Source organism: Hyperoodon ampullatus, assembly GCF_949752795.1.
Source record: "Hyperoodon ampullatus genome assembly, chromosome: 1".
Classification (NCBI taxonomy): domain Eukaryota; kingdom Metazoa; phylum Chordata; class Mammalia; order Artiodactyla; family Ziphiidae; genus Hyperoodon; species Hyperoodon ampullatus.
This window is the reverse complement of record NC_136914.1, coordinates 108,636,398-108,656,628: the sequence shown is the minus strand read 5'-3', so window position 1 is coordinate 108,656,628 and position 20,231 is coordinate 108,636,398. Positions and strand designations below refer to the sequence as shown.

The 20,231-nt window shown below is 34.9% G+C and overlaps 1 protein-coding gene across 3 annotated transcripts in view; it reads right to left on the bottom strand.

The window, feature by feature from the left end:
- Positions 1 to 20,231, bottom strand: part of JMJD1C (jumonji domain containing 1C) — a gene marked incomplete at its 5' end in the record, with an annotated part of 271,806 nt that overhangs the window by 59,688 nt on the left and 191,887 nt on the right. For 2 of the 3 annotated variants that reach the window (XM_079717100.1, XM_079717101.1), the window contains one exon: positions 13,723 to 13,836. The exons of the other annotated variant lie outside the window; for it this stretch is intronic. In XM_079717100.1, coding sequence (XP_079573226.1) covers positions 13,723 to 13,836 — 114 coding nt within the window. The remainder of the gene's footprint in view (positions 1 to 13,722; positions 13,837 to 20,231) is intronic. 3 annotated transcript variants of the gene reach the window in all.

Sequence of the window (20,231 nt, the reverse complement as noted above, 5' to 3'; positions counted from 1 at the left end):
CTTCATGAAGCTACATGTATCATGAACTGAGATTTACCCAACCAGACCTATTTATTTTCTGAACTCCTATCATATTTATTCTATTTATCACAAAAATTTTATAGGGTACAAAGTTTTTTCCTACACATTATCTCATAGACAATGGCAACACTATCACGAAACAGGTATTACATAGCTAACTTTAAAGATGAAAAAATAAAAAATTGTTAAGTGCTTATATGTCTTGCTTAATATTTCAGACAGTAAGCAGCAGAGCTGGGATCTGAGTCCAAGTTGGCCTGTTCTACTACCAAATTTTGATATTTTAATAGATGTAAACTTCTGCCTCCCTTCAAAGAGCCAAAATTCCCTAAGAATATAAATTTTATATATGTGTACTTACATATATGACTAGATATCTTAAAACAGAATCTCAATAAATTTGGCAACTTATATTTTAAACTGATTTTCATTCTTCTCTCTATATTTTTTCATTTGATTAATTTGTAAACTATTTTTGATTTTAATAATATTTGCACTAATCAGACACTGTTAAGTCCTTGGAGTTTGGGGCAAAAGGCAGAGCTACCAAGCTGTGACATCATTCAAACTGAACTCATAAAAAATTTAAGTACAAAGGTGTATTTATACCTATAATGTGGAACAAGACAGAATGGGAAAGAGATACCTTGTAGTGATCAAGATCAATAAAAACTAATTAGTAGTTCAGCCTGCTCCTTTACAGTGCTGGTAGGGAACATCATTAATTAACTACACACCCTTGGCCAGAATAGGGCATCACAATCCTTTGCAACATTAACAACATGCCAGTTAGACGCTTCCAACTGATACAAGTGTGTCTAACTGATATAACATAAATGCAATAAACTTTAAGAAAATTTCTCAACAATGGGCTTTGTTAAGCGTTGGAATGAATGGTTAATATATGATGGAACTTAATTCCTTGAAAATAGGAGTGAATGTGGGAGAAACAAGATAAAACCTCATCCTTCTGAGGTCCTTCAGATACTGCATTTTTGGAAGACCACATACTGTATAATGTCTTAAAGAACTTTAAGCTTGAAGACTCTACATGAGGAGGTCTTATATATCCAGGCCTTACTCATCCACGTTATACAGAATTTTCTATTTCCCCAAATGGCTACTCTATAAATGGCAGAGGGGAGAAGGGTTATTAACGGGAAACAATAACATGTCACTTCTATGTAGAGTACCTGACTTCCAGGCAAAGAACATCTAGAGAAGCACTGGATAAATATAATTTTTAAATGCCTTATTATTTTACATACTTATAGATTTGCAATATATAGGTATCCCTGTATAAGTACAAATACGATGGAAAGATATTAACCATTTAAAATTAATAACCTTTATCAAATAACTAGGTCTAAAGATCTCCGAGAATGTGTGAGTGATACAAGAATTTGGTCTGGAATGAGACTGAATTGGTAGAGGATTATGATCAGCCAGGACAAAAACCTCACAGTATCAAGACTCAAGAGGAGGCAGAGCTTTGTAACACTGAGAAAGGAATGATGCCTCTTCACCTTTAGGGTGCTCAGAGAATCCGGCAGGCCACTGCTTGCTGACCACTTCTAAGTTGACTTGACAAGATTGCTTGAAAGCCTTCCACTTTTCTAGGTGTCTTAATTTATATTCCAATAGCTCTAAATAAAGTGGCGGAGGGCACTGGAACTGTGTGGAGATGTTTTTTCCCATTAACATAATAACTAGGAAGAGGTGCTAAAGGCATTTAACTGTTGGAAAGCCAGAAATGCCCACCATCCTACAATTCACTATAATACAAAGAACCAAATAGTACCTGTGACCGTTAATTTTACTTATCAATTTGGGTAGACTATGGTGCCCAGATGTTTGGTCAAACATCAGTCTAGATGTTGCTGTGAAGGTGTTTTTCAATCAGAAGACTTTGAGTAAAGCAGATTACCCTCCACAGTGTGCATGGGCTTCATTCTATCAGGTGAAGGCCTTAAGAAAAAAGAATGAGGTCCTCCAAAGAGGAAAGCATTCTGCCTTCAGAGTCAACATCAACTCCTGCCAGAATTTCCACTGTGGGTGTGTCCTGTGTATTTCAGAATCCCTAGCCACCACAAGTGCATGAGTCAATTCCTTAAAACTCCTCCCCCATCCCCTTTCTCTCTACACACATACTTGTATACACACACACCGTATGGTTTTGTTTCCCTGGAGAATCCTAATACCGTACCCTATTGTGAAACATTATTAGCTTTCCTTATCTCTTTCCCACCTTCTAAACCCTTGCCTTCTAAGAAAAAGTAAAACCAAAAAAAGAGAAACAGGCAAATCGCTGGTATTACTACATCAGTTGATTCCACAGTACAGAACACTATAAACATACCTCTACTTTAGAACTTTTAGCACGTTGCCATAATTATATTTAAATCTCTCCCCCTGGCCTGAAAGAGAACCAAGTATTTTATCTGTCTTTAAATCCCCAGTAGCTAGCAAAGTAACTGGCACAAATCAGTAAATGAATGACTGTATGTTACATTTCAACAATCACTGATCTTTTTCCCTTGCATCTTAAAAACATAGCTTCTCTAAAAGGCAGGTCTACGCCTAATAATTTAATGACAGGAATTATACTCCAAACACTGACAAGTGCTTCAGAAAATGTCAACAGTTAAGCAGAACAGTATATTTTAAAATGATTTATCTTTAGGGTTAACCATCATTTAGACAAATTATGCAGTTGTAGAAAAGTGGAAAAGACAGATACCTCAAGTAATCAAAATAGACATATACCATAGAGGAATAGAATAGAGCCCAGAAGTAAATTTTAGAGTAAATGGTCAACTGATTTCCAACAAGGGTGACAAGACTATTCAATGCGGAAAGGACAAATGGGGCTTGGAAACTTGGATATCCACAAACAAAAGAATTAAATTGGATTTTTACCTTATACTATCTAAAACATTAATTTAAAATGGGTCAGTGAGTTAAATGTAAGAAATAAAACTACAATACTCTTAGGGGACATTTTTCATGATGTTGGAGTTGGTAATAATTTCTCAGATATGATACTAAAAGCATAGGCAATGAATAGCTACTATTAAGGAAATGAAAAATAACAAGTGTTCTCACAGATACAGAGAAACTGGAACCCTGTCAGTGGGGATGTAAAATGGTGCAGAGCCTGTGGAAGACTGTTCGGCTGTTCCTCAAAAAGTAAAACATAAATTTCCATATGCTCTAGCAATCCCATTCTTAGGTATATACCCGTAAGAAGTGAAAGGTGGGACTCAAACATTTGTACACCATTGTTCACAGCAGCATTATTCACAACAGTTAAGAGGTGGAAACAACCCAAATGTCCATCAACATATGAATGGATAAACAAAATGTGGCAAATACATACAATGGAATATTATTCAGCCATAAAAAGGAATGAACTGCTGACACATGCTACATAGGTGTATCTTAAAGACATACTATTAAGTGAAATAAGTCAGTCACAAAAAGGACAAATATTGTAGGATTCCATTTATATGAGGTATTTAGAATAGGCAAAGAAAGTATAGACCAAGAACAGAGAAGTTACCAGGGGCTGGGAAGAATAGGATACTGGGAAATGGGGAGTTATTGTTTAATGAATGAAGAGTTTCTATTTGGGATGATGAAAAAGTTCTGAAAATGGACAGTGGTGATGGCTGTACAACACTGTGAATGTACTTAATGCCACTGAATTGTACACTTAAATGGTTAAAATGGTTTTACTGTTACCTTCTTTTAAACAAATGCCCGTTATTCCTCTACTCCAAATGGACAATGAGGGTTGAAGTCAATCACATGGCTGACTCAACTAAAAAACTGTTCAAATGTCTCTGACTAGTCACCATTCCACCTTCACAGGAAAGGTAGGTATGGCAGAGTTTATGCAAGTGGACCATCCAACACCCATTCTGCTTATTCACTGCATCTCATGCACTTAGCCAGCCCTGCTGTCTTAGCTAATTTATATTCATCCTGAGACAACTTAGGGGGTCACCTATTCTAAGGACAGGGGCATCCTCTATTTCTCCCACAACCAGGGTAGATTCCTTATACCTCTCTGGTGTCCGCTACTTACTCTCTTTTGCCTATATTTACATTTGTATTTTTCCATGTGCTTCCACCATTAGATTATAAACTCTCTGAGTAGTGTATTTGTACGCCTGAATACAACACAGCAGGCCCTCAAACATATGAATAAAGAGCCCCCAAACGTTATTTTATTGATTAAGGGCTAGTGCTGTTTTGCCTTTAGTCTGAAGCCTAGAAAGACTTGGATTTTAGAGACAGTCCTTTTAACAAGAGGCGAAAAGGGCTTTGTTTTAAAGTATTGCTTTTCAATTTTAACTTTGAACAAATCTTTGAGCAAAACAGAGAAAACTAGGCAGAGGGCAAAACATCTTAATCTGTTTGGATTCTTGCCTAGGGAACAAGTGAGTCTGAAAATGATGCACAGATTTGGGGTATAGCTTGATGCCAGTATTTGAAAAGTCTAGGGAGATTGTGCAGGCAATAAAATTAAGGAAAAATTTAATCTTATATTTAGGAAAGATGTCAACCTTAAGAAAAATAACAAAGTGCCAAACAAAAGAATGATGTGCAAATAAGAGATGTTTCCTGTTTGACAGCTCACAAAGGCAGGGGTGGCATAGTAGAAAAAACATCTTGGAATCTAAAGTTTTGGTTCAAGTTCTGTTTAGGCTACCACTAGCTGTGTGAACCTAGATGCCAAATCACCACTTCCCTAAACCTCGCTTTCTTTGCCTGTAAAAATTGCTATCACATATTCTCTCCCTTCCTCATATCTCTTCCTTCTTCTCTTTTCAGCCTTTCATCCTCCTACACTCCCACCCCTAATTTACCAAGAAACACAAATATTAGACTTAAAAGGTCCTGCGAAGGAGGGAGAGCTGGTGCGCGAATTGACACTGACACACAAAAGTCACATGGAAACTAGTATTATGAGAAGCAAAACCTATGATTAAGCAGAAGAAACCTGTCTGCAGAAAGAAGACTGAGGAAGGGGGGAGAAGAAATATGTAACTTGAGTTCCTGACCTTCTAGTTCCTAATTCCATTCCAAGTAAGGTTCAGCTGTACTTTTCTGCAGTGGATATCCATGACATTTCCTGTTTTATCTTTTTAATAGGCCCACCACCCCCTTTTAAAAATTAAATCTAGTTTAAATGGGTTTCCATTTCTGCCACCTAGCCATTGTAAGTTAGAATTCTCAAAGACTTGTGTGAATTAAATAAATTCATATATGTACCCTGAAAGCATTATATGTAATTAAGATAATAATATAATCTGTTTTCCTCATAAGATAAACATAAGAATTAACTAAAATAATGCACATGGAAATATTTTGGAAAATGTTGAACCTTATAAATGTAAAATATTAACAGCACACTGAGAAATAAAATTTTGATTTTGGGATTTTCAAATAAAATGGCTGTGCTTTAGTAAGAATTCCCGGTTGGGCAAAAGGCGTAAGTAAATAGTATCAATCTATTTTGATTGGCAGAAAGAAATCTTTCTCAATGATAACTAAGTGATGGCTTAGAATCTTTGGAATCTGATGTCTACAAGCATAATTTCACATACTTTAAATTCATAACAGCAGCCACAAAAAATTAAAAAGGGACTGGCAGATTTTTCAGCATATGATCATAGCAGATTTGTGACCAGGAGAGAACTACCGCAGACTGTGACTTATAAATGTTTTTAATCTGAATATTGCAGAACAGCTCATACGTGAGCCAAATTTCAGTCAAAATAACATGTTCCTGAACTTCATGAATATATTTTCAACACACCAAGTTTTGCAACCAATTTTTACAAATGAAGAACTCCCTTTTTAATAGCAGTAGACAATACACATCGGCATACCTGATTTGTGGGGCCTTAAGCACGTTTCACAACTTTTTTTTGAAATTATGGCAATAAAGAATCATGCAGGCAGGGGGGAGATAGAAGTATTTAAACAGGATGCAGAGCAAAATTACTGAGCAAAATTACTGAATATTAAAACATGATGTACCAATTTAAAATTTTTAAAAAGCCTACTTAAATAAGGAAGTAACAATGATTCTGTTTTAGCTTCTGGTTCTGCTTTTCTTGTAGTCCATTCTACTTTCTAGGCTTCAGCTTGGCTCCACTACTGCAAGCTGTCACTTTTGACTAGAAATGGAATAAAGCCAAGTACTACACAATAGCAGCTTCCTGCTCTGGCCTCATCTCCTAGACCACCCCCCAGGCCAATGCCTGCCCACAGATGCTGATCCTACCAAGCCAATATTCCACCAGCAATCAGTTCACAGCTATAGCTATGATCCTGTATTTTTTATACTCTTGGCACAGTGTATAACCTACAATCTCACAGTTCTCATTTTTACTGACATTATGGCAACAAGGCACCTCTAATTTCAATCAAATGCTAATATGAAGGCAAAGTGAAATGCACACAAAAACTCATAGACTAACTGAGAACGTGCTCAACTCTGTCAAAATATAATTCAGAAACAGATACAGAAAAATATAGAATAGAAAGAAAGCTCTCAGTAGGTACTACTAATCCAAACAATCCTGTTATTCCAGTTTTGCATAATTTTGATTTGCATCTGGCACTGCCTGGCTTAACAGTTCTCTCTTTTGAGATAAACCTAGATTTAGGTTGAATGTCTTTTATCCCTGAGACTAAAATCATTAGCCAGGGACTAACTTGATCAGGTTAATGTTCGTCAGAAATATTTGTTTTCCCACATTGAGCAAGTTCACAGAATTATGGCTTTAAATGTTGGAAAGGAACTTCAAAGGTCATTTAGACCAACTCTTATTCAATGCTAAGAGGACTTCCAAACTGTAGTACTATATCTTCATGGCCTCCCTCCAGAGCCAAACAAAGAAAAACAATTCTGTAATTTGCTGCATATCACTTATACTTTTTGAGATTAAAAATAACTATCACAGCAAGTAGAGCTTATGACTTTCCCTGCGGGGAAAAAAGGTAAGGAGGTGTTGTGGAGAGTAATCCCACAATAGGGTTCTGCATCTTTTCTAATATCATTTTCTTAAAACAGGAGTTTAAGAATTCACTGAGGAATCTTATCTAAATATACTTTTTAAAAAGGGGGAGAGGGAAGAAGAAATACTACTACAAAGACATGTTCTGTTACACAGTGACCATGGCTTGTACCAACACCGAAAAAGTTTATCTAGCACCAGCTGCAGAAGGAATGGTGAGAGTTCCAGAGAAGACAAATAAAACAGATTGTTAAAAGAGGCGCAGATGGTGGCAGAGAAATGTCCAATGGTTGCATATGGTAAGAAGAGAAAGGAGTTTCAAATATCTACCACAAACGTTTAAGACACCATCTATAAAAAGGGAGATTTAGAGCATGTCTAAATAGCAGTGACCTTCTATTGAGCAGTTTCTATGTAGTAATAAGCTCTTAAATGTGTCATTCACTTAATCTTTCTAACTCTGAGATGGACAGTATATTTATCTTATAGATGAGGAAACCAATTATTGAGCATGCTTTAGACTTTCCCAATGTCACATAGCTAGCAAACGGCAAAGCTAGGATTTGAAACCATATCTGCATGAATTGACTTCAAAATTCATAGCTAGGCTGATTCTCTAAGACAAAAGATGCCATCAATTAGCTCCTTCTGATATAGTATAATAACCAGATGTCACTGTTATGGAGAAAATTTTTTTGTTGTTATTCTCTTGCTTCAAAGCTTCCAATGATTCATAGGGCCTACAAGATAAAAGTCACTTAGTAACTGTACCTAGCAATCCTTTTCCTCTTTTATCTGACCCCACAATACTTACTTCTCTGGTATGATGTCTATATTCAAAACCAAACTCTCTTTTCTAGCTAGACTGATATTCTACTGACCCCTAAATCTACCTCATCATTGATCACGCAATCCTTTCTGCTAAATGTCTGCCTCACTCTCCCTGTCTTTCACTTCCATCTCCATTCAGAAGAATCCCATTCAAGTTTTACCCTCTTCATGATACTTCTTTATACCATTTCAATCTCTGCTGGCTTCTTTCTTTTGTATTCCTTAAGTCTTTACTATGCATTTTTGGCTCCTTAAATCAAATCTATTTCAAGGAAATTTTAAAAAATCTAAGTTGTTATCACGGATTATAAACTCTTTGGAAAGTAATAAGGACTATGACTTATACTTTTATTTTTTTAATTTATTTTTTTGGCCACACAGTGCAGCCTGTGGGATCTTAGTTCCCATGCAGGATCTTAGTTCCCTGACCAGGCACTGAGCCTGTGTCCGCTGCAGTGGAAGCACAGAGTCTTAACCACTGGACCACCAAGGAAGTCCCTTTATCAATTTTGAAAACCATCAAGCACCTAAGCAGGATGCTATGAATAGGGAAACCACATAATTTAAATAACTGCTAAATGAATGAAGTCAGTTGGGATGTTTCTAACACCAGACATTAAAAAATTTCAAGGGTAAGTCAAAGGGAAGTAGAGTCTGAGCATAAAACTGCCATTTAAACACTCCTTTCTGGGGAAAAAAAAAAAAATCAAGTGAGTTAACAGTAAGTGGAACTTCTGTTCTGAGCCCGTCTCTCCCCACCTCAACTCAGGAGCAGATGCTCTCATTCTTGAGGGTGGGGTGTGAGCACACTCCACTCCCATATCCTAATAGGAGGTATACTTTCGTTATTTCTTATAACTACCTATCTCTCAATACCAAGTTCAGTTATCATTACAAAACAACAAACAAAAAACCCACCAATTTCTATCATAAAAATAAAACAACAGTTTTCTAGGCAGTTTCTGAAAGTCAATTTATTTTTTTCTTTTAGTAAAATTAATGAGGGAGCAGTAATTTGACACCAGAAAGAACAAATCTGAGAGTAATTCTGGGACAGAAACATTTACCTAACTACATAAATCCTGTACCAGGTCAAATTCTCATTTCCTCTACAGGAATGTTAGTTTAAAAATGCTCTAAAGAGATATATCTATACTACAAATTGAAACGAGAGTAAAGAAAGGGGCGAAAAAGTTGTCTTTTCTCTACCCACCAAAGCAATACTAACAATGAAGTTCTGTTTACTTCCTCTCTAAACTATTAGCAATATCATCATAGTTCTCTGGGGAATAAATCTGCTTATAAGCCAAATTACTACCAACAAGATTTTCAAACTTTTCAGTGGCTCACTTATGTCAAATACTTCACTCAACAAAATATAACATTGAGCAGGTAACAACCAAACAACTAGTTGATTGTTCATATAGGCTGACTGGAGGCTAAATTTCACCTCACTCAAACTCATCTCATCCTGGTAGTGAAGCAATTCCAAATAAAAAAATTTAGAAGGAAAAAAAATACATGTCTCTGCTACACTCCACCCCTTAAACTATTTTTAGTAAACCAGATGTGTTGAGCAACAACTAACTTAGGAATACTCTCAAACTGCAGACAATAAATTTATATAATCAATGATGGGATGTGGTTCAAAATAGACTCCAACTGAAAAAACAACTTTCTCACTGAAGGAGCATATAGCAATGATAAACAGAACTGACACAGTTCAGACACTTTCATTAAATAATATAAGACTCTTCTCTGTTCAAGTCCTTAATCAATCTTTAGTCTAGGAACTAAGAAAATACTCAGGTTTGCTCCACGCATTCCCTTCAACCAGCAATTCACAGCACAATAGTACTATATCAAGGACTTAGTAAAGTAGTTCAATGTCCGTATTTTGCGATGATAGAAACTGAAGTATTAGTAGTCTTATCTCTTAACTTTTAGCACATTATAATGACCAAGAACTTCAAATAGGATCATTCCTTCAGGTCTAGGATGATTCTACCTTATTCTAGGGAAAATACCTCTTTACTACTGCATTGGCCAAAAAGTTCGTTTGGGTTTTCTGTAAGAAAACAGAAAAACCCAAACTTTTTGGCCAACCCAATACAGGGAATTTTAATATACAATAAGATAGACATTGGGTATAATTTTAAGCCAGCACATTCTGCTTCAAACCTTTAATGGTTTTCAACTAGTGCCCTTTGTAGTGTCCCTTTATTACATTTAAAAGCAAAAAGGATTGTGATCCCTAGAAAACAGTGGACCTAACAAGCCAGACCAACCCAGATTAATTGATATGAGTCATGTACGATTTTCAGGTAAGAAATAATCTCTTCTACATCCTCTATGAGGCAACCAACCTGAAAACTGCAGGTGTGTGCATGGCCAGAAGCCAAAATCCAGGACAAGATGATTTCAAAATCATGCTAAAAGTTCAATGTTCATATTTCATTATCAAACTTTTTTACATGAACTTGATCAAAACTTCAAATTTTAGTGGAAAGTTTTTTAAAACTTCTGTACTCATCCTCCAAAGTAAAGCAACCATACCACAGAAGTCATAGTAATTAAAAAAAAATCCCGATAACTATAAAAAGCATCTTTAAGAACAAATAATTTGTTTTTTCCTCCTCCTTCCCAGCCAGCTGAGAGACATAGAATCTGAAGAGCTCCCTCCTACTTCCTCTCTTTTTCCCTTCCCCCTTTACTTCAAAGAAAGTTAATTGCAGCCAGGCATGATCAGGAAATCTGAAAGGAGGAAGCAGAAACTCATTTGTGTGCAAAAGGAAGGAAAAAACAGAATTAACGATACCGTGGTACGCTGCATCAGCAATGTATTAATATGCATTCATTATATTGTCTATAAAATGTTGATTTGATTTCTCTCCTCATTTAACTTGCTTTCCAAAATACTGAAAATTATAATCTATGATGGTTGCACCCTGATCCACCAACCGCACGTAACTTAAAAAAATGACCAAATCGCGACTTCCTTTGGTCCAGCGATTAAGACTCCATGCTCCCAATGCAGGGGGTCTGGGTTCGATCCCTGGTCAGGGAACTAGATCCCGCATGCCACAACTAAAATATCTCGCGAGCCGCAACTAAGACCCAGTGCAGATAGATAAATATTTTTAAAAAAGAACAAATCAACTAACTTAATACATGCCATCTGATACTCAATACACTGAAGTCATTCAGAGAGATAAGTGCAAACCAGTAACCTAAAAGTGAAAGGATCTGTATTAATTCTGAGTCATCTGTTTCCTAACCATTACCTTACAATATATGTTATTGTGATATATTAAAAAATAGGGCTGCACCACTCTAAAGGTAACTAAAGGGAGCATATTACTACAGAATAAAATGCTGAGCACTCAAGGAGAAAGATGGTGAATGGGAATTCCCACTATAAAACTATTTAAACAGATTCACAATGAAGCATCACTTGTGGGAATTTTTCAAACAAAACTTAGGTGTACTCTACACAGAAAGGCCATTTCCAAAGAAGACTTTTTTCCCCATCCCACATAAGAAGTCTACAAAGGACAATTAACACCCAGATTCAGAAGAAACTGCCTCATGAAATTTAAAGAAATGAGAAAAAACAGGGCGACCATTTAAAAAACTTGTTCAATTTTCCCCAAACGCCCTTCGACTTACATATGGTTACCCTAAGGTTAAGATTTGTCAAGGCACTATTTACAAAATCTATGCCAGGAACAGCTGCCATGTTTAACATGCCAAGGAATTTAATGTACTGTTTGGACAACTGGTTAGAGAAAAGCATTGTGGGATAAAGCCACTCTAATTACATGAACTCTAAAAGTATTTTCTTTATGTAGAGTATGTCTATATTTTATAAATTCATTTAAATAACTTTAAAAACCTAGACTAAGCCAACTTCAGTCTCTGGAGTAAATTTTCATTCAAAATATTACAGTAGCTGTCTATAATTTACATACTGGAGAAACTATTTTTATATTTTTAACCTGGTTAAAAAAACATTAAATATAAAAATTAAAATACATAGAAAAAAGCTTTATTGTATACCATTTATTACTTCTAAAACTCTTAAGAAACACTAAAATTAAGGTATGCTGGATCCTAAACCAAGTGCTCTTAGTGTAATTCCTTCTGATCTCTTAGAACTGAGAATTCACATTATTTGTGAAGCACAAATGGTTAAAATGTCAAGTGAATCACATCACCTTTAGAAGATCGTATCCTTCTAGGCCAGAGGTCAACTTACCTATACTAGCAGGGAAAATATAAATAGCTAACAAAGACAATCATACACATCACCAAGTCAAATAAGACTTTAGCTCTTAAGCCTTTATTTCTAATTCTTTCAATCACTATAATTTTAATAAACATGTTGTAGAGTTTTAGGCCACCTGGCAAGAGTTTATTTTTTAAAGTAATTTCTACATAATGATTTCAGTTCTCTAAATCAAATCCAAGCTTCTACAGTGCTAATCAGCAGCCACGGAATTAAAATACTGAGGTGGAAGGTTCCTTTGATTTTTACCTATACTCACCTAGTCTAATTCCCACTAAAAGACTGTTAGAAATGAGACAAATAAGGCTATAGCAAGCTAAATGGCATTTACAACTAAAACCAAAACAAAATAAAACCCGAGGGAAAAGCTCTAACACCTCCAATATTAAACTGGAACTGCTATGAATTTTTAGCTGTAAATAATGCAAACAAAGAGCAAAAGCTAACAGTACAAAAATGAGGCCATTTAATGAACTATGAAAAATAATGTGAAAAGACAAAAACATACCCATGTAGACTTCAAAGTAAGAAATAACATTTAATCGACAGAACTATCATCTACTTTTGGTAGATCTAATAAAAGCGGCACATCACTACTAATTCCCTAAGTATTATAACTTCACACACAACAAACCATTGCTCATTAACTCAAGCTCTTGTTCTTTCCATGGAAACAATGCCTCTATATTTTACTTTTGAAAAACAGTAACTATTCTGAAATGAAATAGGAGTATTGACTTTCAGCTCTATTAAAAAAAAGAAAGTCAAACTAGTTCACTCATACTTTCTTTCGAGGCACTTATTATATTATCTTAAACATTTAAGTAAAAAAAAAAACTATAAAATATACGGATTTAATTCAACCTAAAATCCAAATATACAAAGAAAACAAACTTCTGCGCATTTTTACTTCAACCTTAAAAAATTAACTGATAGAACTTAACTAGAGATTTTAAAAAACATTTAGCTTACTACTTTTGATATGAGTTCCTTTACATGATTTAAATCTAAAAACCTACTAGAGAACGTTTTTTCCAATTAAGTGTATTTGTATTTAAATTGCAACAACTGGGAATTAAAATTTAGAAACTGAACAATTCAATTAATGACAACCTAAAGGAAAATTCCCACTTAAAAAGAAAATGAACTACTATTATGCTAAACTGATATGAATGTATATAGTAAACACTAATCTCGTTTAATTACATTAATTGACTCAATTCTTAACCTTTAGAGCTGGAGACAAAGATAATTTATACTAATATCTAACCAGTTATTTTTTAACAGTGAACATTATTTAGAATGGCAGGGACTTTTATTTTGCTCACTTGTGCATGCGACAGGATGCTGGCTGGCTCATAGTAAGTTCTCCGCATATATTTCTTGACTGGATAAATGAATCATTTATTCTATAATCAAAATTTATCAGATGCACTGGGTTTCTTATACACCTTGATGTTAGCTAGAATTGAATATTCTAAAGAATATCTGAATATCAGTGAAGTTTAGTGAATAGTTAATTTTTAAAAGCAACCTAAAATTTCTTACCTGGTAGGGCTGAAAGGCACTATCTTCAGTTAAAAAATCCAGTTGTTTATCTACAAGGAATTCTACTGCAGTGATTGAACTGGGTATACTTTTTTCAACCAGGGGTTTGAAAGTCTGGTAAGAGAAAAAAAAAATTCTAATGGTTATTTTCTGGATTTTATCCTCAAAATGTGAAGGGGTATATATAAATACAATGTATTAAAGTCATTATCATAATGGTTTTAGGATACCAATTGATATCAGTTTTCATATTATAATCTAAAGTGATGCTTTTATCCATACAATAGAGTACTTTCTATTTATTTAAAAGAAATGAAGATTTTAAGAAATGATATGAAAAAATTCCAGTATAACTCCCAGTTTATTTTAAAAGAGGGATATAATCAAATATACATGTGTATAAGAATTTCTAATATAAAAAAAAGAAATTGCTTCTAAAAAAGTAAACTGGGTAGGAGAGCATATTACCCCAACTCTTTAAAATATTGTATTATTCTTTATAAAACAGAGTAGTTATGATTTACATGTGTAATTTTTTTCCTAGCTCATTCACATCAAGAAGGATTTTAAATGATCAGGATGCATCTGGTCTTTTAACCCCACCCCGTGTACTACTCATCCCCGCCCCTGCCCCAAGCACAAATAAAAATCCAGCTGCTTCAGTAAGAGCAGCATGGGGGAAGGGTGTAGGAAAAGAAGAGGGAGGTAAGAAGTATTACACAAAACCGACCTTTCAGTAAAGTCTCTCCAGATTTCCACTATTAAAAAACAAAACAAAACACGGGCGGGGGAAGCAAATCCATGGTCATTTGATTGTTTTAAAGGAGACTCAACTTTTACATAAAGAAATTTACTCATATCTTGGGGTGGGGGTGGGAGTGAGCGAGGCAGGAGAGGAAGAGGAAGGAAGGAAATAAAGGTACTATATATGCATTTTTCTTATGACTATCACAATCACTTTCGAGTAGAAGCAGTCTGAATAAAAGCCAAGAACATTATATCCATGATACTGCTTTAAAACTTAAAAAATGAAAACAATATTCCACCATCTTAAAAACATATAGTGGCTTTACTATAAAAGAATCTAAGTTTGGAAAATGAAATAAACAAGGAACTAAGTTGCTAAACTATCTATATAACATGGGGAAATCTTTCTTGCTACAGGCAACTTCTGCGACCATTTGGATGCAAACCAAAGCTTTCGGCACAGACAGTTAAAATCCCCAGGAGATCCAAAGCCACTGTATTTCCCCCTTCTCTTATTTGTGTCTTAAATAAATCTAACATCTTATTAATCACAACTAATAAACACTCCGGGGAAAAACTCTTCAAGATTTTTAATTCAGAATGGCTCTTAAGCAGTTAATTTCTCTATTTAAGAAATTCTTTTTAAAGGTTTCAATTCGATTCATTGAGGAGCCTGTGTTTTGAAAAAGCTAAAAACAGAGGAATAAATATTTTAAACATGCCTTATTTCTACACTATCCACACCATGAACTAATAAATGATATCTTCTTTCACAAATTAACATGAAAAAAATTCTCTTACACCTCCACTTATTTTCAGTATTTATGATTAGAAAACCTAATCACAGTAATATCCTCCCTCCCATGTCCTAGGGCTAACCTTTTAAATACTACATATGTATCAAAAGTATTTTTATTTGGGTGAGAAATTACATTTTCAAAACAGACATTCCCCCATTATTTACCTATCTCCTGCTACTGTTGCCATCTAACATTTTCCATTTACCATAACTAAATTCCTTAGTGTAATATGTAACATTTTCATATTATATCTTTGTTTAGTTTTTAGTAAACTAGAAAACACTGGCACCTTCTCAGAAGAACTGTTTAATCCTTTAATCCTTGAACTTTATCAAATGCTCTATTTCTTTTCAACAGTACCAAGTCAGATCAACTTGGGAAGGTTAACAAAAAGGTCTACAGAAGGTATTATCTAAGTGGCTAAAGATACAATTCAATTAAGTAGGATCTGGAAAAAAAGTAAACTTCTCCAGTCTTGAGTGCCTCTTTCTTACGCAAATAATACAGGTGGTTTGCATTTCCTCTGAGAACTAGTCATTTTATAATATGAAAAACATTCTTGTGAACAGAACCTCTCAGAACTCAGCTTTTTAAGGTAGGTCAGAGTTCTAAGGGTAAATTTCAACAGGCCAATTTATTATAATTTAAATTACTGAGTTAGAAAAAACAAAGGTTTAGTTTCTAGGCTAAAATAAAGAATTTCTCATTTTAGGGTATCTAATTGAAAGCCACTGGTAGAACTTAGCTATCAGAAATGTTAAAAGACTGGTTTATAATGGTCTATTTCTGACACATGAATACTTATAATAACCATGTACAAATGAAAGTCAAAAGTATACCATGCTTCTTAAATATTAGCAAACAGGGCCACGACCTGCGAATTTTAAAATGTGCAATTACTTTTAAATTACAAATATGTTCCCACCAAGTGCCGATAAATACTTTTATAGTACTTGTTAAAGAAATGTTTTAATATGTATTAAACAAGCAACCCTAAAAATATGCGACTGTTTGTACTTTATGGAAAAATTAAAGACAAACAACATATAAAACTAAGAGTTAAAATACATCCTGATTCCCTAAAGTGGCAAGTCAATGATGTAACCATTATTAACTTTTGTATCCAAGTCAAACACATCCATTTCAAAGACATTATTAGCTTAAAAATAAAAAAATATTTAAATAAAAGAGAATGGATCCTACAGATTTTTATGTAGTAAGTATTTCGTGGGTCTAGGTGCACTGGAATGTAAAGAAACTAGAACTCATGCATAGCTAAGTAATTCAAGACTCTAAAGATATACCATTCTATGAGGAACTTCCACAGCCTAAGGGGAAGCAAGGAGCTACCATCTGATGAAAGTCACAGTAGAATATGGCCCTAATCATAAAAAGACTACTATTCTAATGCTGAAAAAAGACTTTGAAAATCCAAATTAAAATAACCAATTAAACAAAACACTTTTTCAATTTTATTAATGGATTGGGAGTTCTTTTAAGGTCCTTTGTCTTTGTTAACTGTACTTTAAAAATAGTATAAAGCCAAAATAAATACTTAGTTGAGAGCCTGCATTTCTAGTAGGGCCTACCACGCTATAGGAAGAATGCTTAGAACAACTGTATCCTGTTTGGGGCTCCATGCTGCACCACATTCCATTCACATGAGGAAGAGGCGAACAGATGAGCCCTCCTCGAAAAAACATTTTTAAAATAAATCAGCTACAGTTCTCAAACATAACTCAGCTGCTCAAACAAACCATGTTAAAGCTCAGCATTTAACATTTAATTGGAAATTCATGGAGTTTATGTCTACAGTCTGAGTTTCTAACAATCTCCAGTTAACATTTAACAATTCCTTTTCCGAGTGAAAAAAATCAGGTTCATTAACTACAAAAATCTGATATAAATCTCCCTAAAGGAATACTAAAGCAGAAAACAATCTAGGATACATTTCAGAAGTAAAGGTTTAGTCTTTAAAAAAAAAAAAAAAAAAAAAAAAGACTGGAGTGACTCGAAAGAACAAAGTCCAAATTCCCACCCAAGCAGGTCTATTGAAAAACACGATACTGTTAGAAAACAAGTTGGGGGTGGGGAAAAGAATACACCACAGTAGAAAACCCTCACAAAACAAACACCCCTACTTCCCTTAACACATTATATTCTAAAACCCTAATCTAAAACATTTCTGCTATAATACTTTAAACAACTGAGCTCTTTTTTTAATCTTTACAGTGTTATGAAATTACTACACACACAATAAATCTCTTCCTAAACAAATGAAATCGTTAAAAATTCTTAAAACTAAGGACACTAAGGCTGGATCTATAAAAGACAGTGACCTTAATTCCTAAGGCTGAGAAGCAAAACCAAATGTAAATTAAGACAAAAGAAAAAGGAAGCAGAAAAATACAAACCGTACTTTGTTCTTGAGAATTTTAAAGTATCTTTAAATCTCATATATCCACGACAAGGCTTTAAAGGTCAAGAAGTATTGCTGACATTTCCATTTTGTTCTTGAGCAGTATTTTTTTTTAAATCTAGCCTAAATACTTCTTAAGTCTTAAAAAATCACAGGCAAATGTCTTTCAAACCAAGCATTTCTAAGCTTACTTGCGGCGTCGTCATTGTATAGTAAGAAAAGCCAAGACCACAGAACGAAGCAGAGGCTGTAACCTAACAAGTCTCCGACGAGCAAATGACGATTTTCTGTCTGCTCTGGCTCGGTCCTGGCAGTGATGAGGATTACAACTCGCTCTTTGTCATCAGCACTGTGGTGTTAACGACTAAGAAATCCTGCAGCTGAAGCACTACTGCATCCTCCGATCTGGGTCAGGATAATTTCTCCCGAGGTCGCTTACATAACCAGTAAGATACTCCAAATAGAGAGAACAGCCATCCATCAGCTAGAGAAAGCCTTTTCCCACTGTACTCTGTCTGCGTGGAAACACACTGCAGTAGCTTCCAACAGTGCAGACACCCAAATGAGAACGACTACTTGGCTTAGGGCACACTGAGAGAAGGGAAGAGGCGGTGCTCTGTAAACTGTAACTAATCCTCCGTCACAGGTGCTGATGGAGTCACTTCCAGCACGAGTCACATTACTGGTGATTACTCATTTGGCTGCGCCATAGAGACTGGCTCATAATTTTAACAACAGACAAAGACAGACTAGTGGCGAGACTGAGAGCTCAAGTTTACTGTCTCCTTCATAAAGCAAATGCAAATACAAAGTTTTTGCTTTCCAGATTTACCAAGGGGAGAAAGTGCAGAAAACAAGTAATGTGTAAATATCTCTCAAGCTGGAAAAAATAAAGCATAACTTTAAACCATCAAAAAGACTTTCAAGTGTGTTTTCAAGTAAAGAATTTATTTTTAGTTTAATCATTTCTCCTTAAAAATATACTGATATTTTGAAAAACGCAGGCAAGAAAACAGTTTAACATTTCTGGAGTAATAATCTAAGTTAAATCAAATGACATAACCAACAATCTCACTGACACTTTACTCAAAGGAAAAACGAACCGGTAATATTTATTCTGGCAGATTAAAAAATATTCCTGAAATATTTTCATTGTTTATAAAAATAATTTAAATAGTTTACAGTTATAAAAACCTATAATGGCCACACATGGCTACTGAGCACCTGACATGTGATTAGTCTGAATTGAGATGTGTGCTGTATGTATAATAAACACAATGAATACGAAGAATGTCAGATATCGGCAAGTGCAAGAAAACATTCACCTTTTTTTTTTTTTTTGAGGCAACGAATACGACTTCATTCGGAAAGCCGGCAAACCAAGAAGGTGGCAGACTAGTGTCTCTGAAACACCATCTTCATTCACCTATTTTTTAATGATGTTTGTGAATGGTCTTTTATTATAAATTTGCCCCAATGTCAGGTATCTCAATTTCAATAAATTTAAAACATTACACTGATTTTTAAAAATACCACACACACAACCATTTTATCAAATTATGTTAAAAGAAAAACTTCCAGCCACCAGCCAATGCCCTGTCCCTTTAAATCTATTCCAGATGTATCAATTCCATTTCAAAGAAAACATCAGGTTAACTACTGAAAAGCAGATATTTTAAATTTAGTCTATTATGGATTGCACTTAAAATCTCAATCAATCCTGTTTTAAGGATGAAAGAGAGGGGTAATGATTATTCAAAGAATGTTAGTAAAGGCACTTCCCTGGTGGCACAGTGGTTAAGAATCCACCTGCCGATGCAGGGGACACGGGTTCGAACCCTGGTCCGGGAAGATCCCACATGCCACAGAGCAACTAAGCCCGTGCGCCACAACTACTAAGCCTGCGCTCTAGAGCCCTCAAGCCATAACTACTGAGCCCACATGCCACAACTACTGAAGCCCACTCACCCTAGACCCGAGCTCCGCAACAACAGAAGCCACCGCAATGAGAAGCCCATGCACAGCAACGAAGAGTAGCCCCTGCTTGCTGCAACCAGAGAAAGCCAGCACGCAGCAATGAAGACCCAACGCAGCCAAAATATAAAATACGCATCCCAATAATTCATTCATAATTAATTACTTAAGACGTGAACATAAAACATATATGGAATTAAAAGAATTCAATGTAATGTAAGTTTCCAGAAAAACAACTGGAGTAATATGGCAGCCTTATTCTGAGCCACAAACAAAAAAGAAACTCAAATGTTTGATTCAGGTTATTACATTATAAACTATCAAATTTTAAATGCATATCATACTACTTTTCTACAATTTACTGTACATTAGAAAATGAGTTAAATATTTCACAAGATTCATCTTACAATCTCACATAAATTCAAGTTTGACTATATGTGTTGTTATTAACTTAAAAACATGTCTTTGTTCCTCAAGTACTATTAGTCCCCTACAGAATCAAACAGCATTAAGACCTACACTTAGCTAACAATCCAAATGCCACAATATTTATATATTGCTAGTGATAC